General features: G+C 36.3%; 1 protein-coding gene across 2 annotated transcripts; it reads right to left on the bottom strand.

Annotated features, from left to right (window-relative positions):
* Positions 1-206: 206 nt before the first annotated feature.
* On the bottom strand, positions 207-4,956 carry LOC125263161. 2 transcript variants are annotated; one of them, XM_048182078.1, is made up of 6 exons: positions 4,694-4,956; positions 2,398-2,802; positions 2,072-2,143; positions 1,722-1,832; positions 1,577-1,622; positions 207-1,186 (listed from the first exon to the last, which is right to left on the bottom strand). In XM_048182078.1, exons 1-5 carry the CDS (start codon positions 4,737-4,739, stop codon positions 1,582-1,584), a joined length of 675 nt encoding a protein of 224 aa, XP_048038035.1. In that variant the 5' UTR covers positions 4,740-4,956; the 3' UTR covers positions 207-1,186; positions 1,577-1,581. The 2 variants fall into 2 exon arrangements, with proteins under 2 accessions (XP_048038035.1, XP_048038034.1); XM_048182077.1 differs by having other exon boundaries at positions 1,577-1,625; positions 4,694-4,955.
* Positions 4,957-5,916: the final 960 nt, after the last annotated feature.

Raw genomic sequence — 5,916 nt, 5'->3', positions numbered from 1 at the left:
GAAGGTATGCGTTCACTTTGAGAACTTCATCTTCGTTTCCAATTGCAGTGACTTCAGTTTTGTCTTGTTTAACTGAATGAAGGTTTGGGTCATCCAGCTGTTATCTTCATCAGTGCACTGGCACAGGGACTCAATGGGGCTGTAGTTGAGATAGGGTTAAGTAGATCTGAGTATCATCTACATACACTCTAAAAAATGCTGGGTTGTTTCAACCAATGTTTGGTTAAAATCTGGACAAACACAACTGTTTTTTTACACTTCAAATGTTTTAATTGTTTTTGGGGTTTTTTGTCATACAACTTCTGGGCTGTTTGTCTTGTTGTGTAAAATGTTTCTCACGCTCATAAAACAGACTTCCACTGTGATTATGTTATCTGCTAGTGTGTGGAGGTGTTGCTCATCCGGCCTGCCTGAATCCACCGGCCTGCCCACCTGATGCTGTTTGTAGCGGACAAAGTATCTGCATCATTGATGGGAGGATTTCATCATCGAGTTTTCCCATTTGCCATTTGGGGTTTGCATTCGATTGGAGGGACTACTCTGGTTACTTAATTTTTACTCTGTTTTTACTTCATTTTTACTTTACTGCTCCTTCTGTTCAGATAGTTGGTCAGATATTTGTATATATTACACTCCTAACTATGCATTTCATTCAGATTTCGTGATCGTCTGTGGTGTTTGATGTGTATACTGTACTGTTTCTTATATTTGTCCTGTTTTTGATGTATTCATGTTTATTGTGTTACATCAGAAGACTTCTTGTTGTTTTTCCTCCCCCTTTTTCACATTTTATTTATGCTGCTTCCCTGGGTCGTAACAATTGATTATAAAGTGATTTGAGCTTGGGAAAACGATATATAAATTAAAGGTATCATCATTATTGTTATTATTTAAATAACTTTGTAAACCAACGATTGGGTTTGTCCATATTTGACCAAAACATGACTTGAAACAGCCCATCATTTTGTGAGGTATCATTATTTGGCTCAGTTGGAGCACAAACGTGTTGATTAGGAGCAGCGCAAGCACTGAGCCTTGAGGGACTCCACATGTCATGGATGTCCACTTAGGCTTATGGTCACCTATGGTCACAGTAACCCCCACCTTCTGACTATGACCTGGACCATTTTTATCATATGTATATTGGGATCCTCAAATCCCTCACATCACATCCGTCTTTCTCCTTCTGTAAGGAAACAATGAATCACAAGGTAAAGAGAGAGAAATCACATCTGCCATCAAGTTAATAAAATTCAGTTTAAAAGTGTTTTTTCTCATTTAGGTGACTTTGCTATAAATTCTATTCAGTCAGTGGGCATATAAATATACTAAACAGTTAATATACAAATACAACATTCGTTTTTCTGTCTTCTCGTGTAATCCCAGACTAACTGGATGATGCTGAGATCAGATCTGTGTGCATCATCCTATCTGCTTTTACAGCAAAACATAAAAATAACTGACTTAAAAATGTCACTTTTTGTAAAGGTTATAACATGCCCAAGACATTTGCACCATACTGTACTTTTTTAATGAAAATATTCCAAAAAGACACAACATTAGTGCTGTATCGTACCTTATTTAGACTTTCAACAGATGCTCAAGTTTGTTTTTCTCCTCTTCTGCTGTAAAGAAAAAAATCACAAACACAATTAAACACTAATTTTGCATAATAAATGTGTTGGTTTCCTCTTACTACAGTATCTGTAGGTGATACTTGCCATGTTTAGAGCTCCTGCGGCGATAGTAAATCACACCAGCGGTTACTAAAGCTCCACACACCAACAGAACAACAGCAACAGCTATTCCAACCATAAGACCTGAAAGCAGACCTGGACAGATGAAGACAGACAGACAGTAGAGTGAGTGAATCTGATTGTAATTGGAAATCCAGTCATGTGAAAAAGAAAGTACACCCTCTTTTAATTCTATGGTTTGACATATCAGGACATAATAAAAATCATCTGGTCCTTAGCAGGTTTAAAATTGATGGACAGATGAACAACAACACATGACATTAGAAAAAGACAGGACATGTATGGCATGTTTAGGAAGGGAGGAGAAAACATACTGCTGTCATGCTCTTGATCCTTCCCTATCTTGTTCAGTTCTTCATTGGTTTTGTCAGGAACAGACAGAGAAGCTGGAAAATACAAGAGAATAATAGTAAAGAAATAAAGTTTGGTATGGGCAGTCAGAAAAAGAGCCTTTTAGGACCAATTATAGTATTTTTTATATCATCTTACTGTTGAATTATTCACAAGGAATGTACACTGAAAAGGAGTGAACAGAGTCAGTCTAATTTTAGCAACCCAGAAATAATCTGTTCTAAAGCAGGTTTTATAAACCGGTCTGTAGACATTCAAAAATACTTCAGGGTAAACAACATTGACTCACCTCTGACGGAGACACTGAATGTTTTAATGGTGTCGCCAATGTTGCTCATTTTTCTGGTGATCTTTGTGCTGTCACACTTGCTGTTTCGGTTCAAGCTGTGGCTGGTTCCTGAGCTCTTGCTTTGGATGAAATTTGCTTCATAACGTCCAGCGTGTTCAGGTCTGGTGTTTGTGATGGTCAGAGATCCGGTCTCGTAGTCCACATTCAGTCTGCCGCTGAATATCCCGCCTTCACCATCATATAAACAGCTCTTACTGGGCTCTCCATTGATCAGAGCGATGAGAGTGTCATTAAAATACCACAGCATCTTGTCACGTTGTTGTTTGGTGACACCAGTGTTCAGAGTGACTGAATCTCCCTCCATCACTGATACCAAGCTTATTCCAGATGTGTCACCAACCACACCTGGAGACAAAGATGAACAATAATCACTTGTGTGTGAGTGTGTGCATTTGACAAGAAATTCAACAACACAGCAGTGTGTTAGATAATGAGAAAGCCAATAACCAAATATCCTCAATCATAAAGATCTCTGTGGTGGAGAAATAATTGTTTTACAGCCTAATTTTCCATGTAAATATAATACATCAGTGACTCAGAGTATATGCTGAACTATTATAACATTATTACTGAAGGTGAGGTAAACGTATCATAGCCTGCTAGTCACGCATAACAATTTACAGGACCATTTTGACCAGTCATGATTATAGGTGATTTTTGGACTTGTTCTCACTGCTGAAAAACATCTTAAGCCAGCCTAAGCTTGTTTGCTGGTTTTATAGTGCGCAGGTCTGTTTGCTGTTTTAAAAGAGTTTGTGCACTTAATATCCAGCGAACAGAATTTTGTTATAAGAGCATTCTCTAAATATTCAGTTTAAAAACATTCAAATTTTTTGACATTGCAGTAATGTTTTTATAAGGTATAATGTTCCTTAAATGTTCTTTCAACTTAATTTTGATTTAAAATTCAACATTGTAGGAACGTTGATTTGTAACATTCCAAGAACATAAAATGTCCAGTTTCCTTAATGTTAGTAGAATGTTATTTATTGAAGTGAAACATTCCTTATTGAATAAAGTAAGAACACAAACTACTTTCTTCAGCCACAGTTAACTGATGTTAAAACCTGAAACATCAACAACTCCACAAACAGCTAGCTTCATTAACCAGATGAATTTATTTCTGCATTGAAGACTTATGAGAATTCAGAGGTTTAGATGTTGATTTCATTCAGCATTAGATTGAGTCAGATCAGCATTTGCTTTAGTTGAGCTCTTGATCCCTGACTTTCATTGCATTTCTTCTTTTGCAGGTACATTCAGAAATAATTTCTACATTTATAAAACCTATCACCATGTCTGTTTTAAAAGCAGACAAATAATTTCATCAAAACCACTTAAACAGTTGCTTTTTCTGTAGTTATTTGAAAGAGTGTTTTGGGAAAATCATACCAATCTTTAAATAACAATCTAAAATTACTAATGTTCTTGGACATTTTTCTGTTCTTGGAATGTTGAATTTTAAATCTAAATTAAGTTGAAAGAACATTTCAGGAACATTACGTTCCTTTACAAAATAAATAATAATAATATGTTTAATTTAGCGCCTTTCCCAAGCTCAAGGAAAAAAAAAAAAAAATTATGTTCCCAGAACCAACACTGAATATTTGGAGAATGTTCTTAAAACAAAATTATGTTAGCTGGGTGTAGACCAACTACACCAAATCATGTGAAGAACATTTATTTGTGGTGTTACGTAAACAGGATCTTATGTATGCAGAGCATTTGAAAGATGCGAATGGATCGTTTCTCAGAAAATCACGTGATCAACAGCAACCATGAGTTTCGTTTTCTGCGTATGGAAACTTGTACTCTGATATCACCGCTGACACACATGAACAGAGGTCAGAGGAGGAATATACAGGAACAGGTCGCCCTTTAGAAAAATGTGCGTCTGTAAATATACTGTGGTCTAACACAGTTTAATCCGATTAATCACTTGCGAATGGAAGCTTAATTTCTGACAATGAATAATAAAAATAATAAATGTAAACTCAAAATTTTGTCTTTTTTTGCGTGATATAACTCGCAGCTGAGTTATAAAGTAAGAGTTCATTTACGCTGTGAATGTGTGTGATGATGCATTTAGGCTACACCTGTGCATTCAGTAAAGACATTTACCCAAAGCAGCTTTAGGCACACCACATAAACATTTTCAATCCATGCATTTTCTACACGAATGCATTTGCAATAATCATCAATGCATATGTTGAAACTACAAAGTCAAGTGACTTACCATCAACGAGAAAGACACACAGTGTGAGCACAAAATAGCCTCCCATTTGTTGTTGTTGTTGTTTTTTTTTTTTTGTTTTTTTTTGTTTAAATCGTTGTTGAGCTGATAAATCTATTGAATCGAGTCTTGAATATTGTTGCCTTTGTATTCTGCAAGGCAGAAATCCCCGGAGCTGTTTGTAAATAGGCTACAGAGTAACCTGTTTACATGATGGTGAAGGTTGCGATGTTACAGACAGCATGAAAACGATAGTAACGAGGTGTGCTTTTATTTCTTGAGTCACATAGGCGGGGCAGATCATATCACATCATGTCAGGCTAAGGAAAATATCTACAACACACTTTTGACCAGTCATGATTTAAGCGAATATGTTGGACTTTATTTATCGAATTCGTTACCCCTGCTGAAAAACATCTTAAACAATGATATTTTAGCTCATCAGTGAACATACATCGTGGTGGAAATGAAACCTTGTGAAGCTCTGAGGTTGTACTGGGAACAGCGCCAGCTGCTGACGGTAACAGCCATAAATCATATCTAAGTTCCTTGTTCAGCCTCTTATCGTTTCTCTGGAAATTACGTGATGGACGCCAGCCAAGTTTCGTTTTCTGACCAATCGCTTGCCACTTTTAAGTTTTCAAAGCAGTATGTTGTTTAATTTATCAATATAGCCTATATATAATATACGTAATAACATAAATAAAATACATAAAATATATATACGTAAACTATAAAGTAGAAAAAAAATATTGATCAATTAAACAACAAACTGCTTTGAAAACGTTCAAAGTAGTCTACACTCCACATAATTCAACCAACCAAATTTAAATCCCTGAAAAAACAGATCTGCTCAAACTCCTTTCAAACCCAGCAAACAAACTTTGGTGGTTTAAGATGTTTTTCATGCATTCCAGGATTTATGGCTGTTCCCAGTACATCCTCAGAGCAAGGTTTCATTTCCACCATGATGTAGGGGAGCGCAGGGCACAACCTAACGCTTTTTGACTTTCTCAGTTTGTGTAAATGTAGCCTACTTTAGGTTCAGGTAATTTCTTTTGTTCCACATTAAATTCACAAATGTCTGGTACAAATATGTGGCTTTGTTTCATTAAGTACAAGTGTATGTTTTTTTCTTTATTTCTCCCCGGAAGCAGGGAAGTGAAATGTGACAACATGCCCTGTAGGTGGGCACATTGTAACATGTGATGGGGCATGTTGTAACA

Source organism: Megalobrama amblycephala, linkage group LG2 (assembly GCF_018812025.1).
Source record: "Megalobrama amblycephala isolate DHTTF-2021 linkage group LG2, ASM1881202v1, whole genome shotgun sequence".
In the NCBI taxonomy this organism is placed as follows: Eukaryota; Metazoa; Chordata; class Actinopteri; order Cypriniformes; family Xenocyprididae; genus Megalobrama; species Megalobrama amblycephala.
The sequence above is the reverse complement of the archived record's forward strand: the minus strand, read 5'-3'. Positions and strand labels throughout refer to the sequence as shown.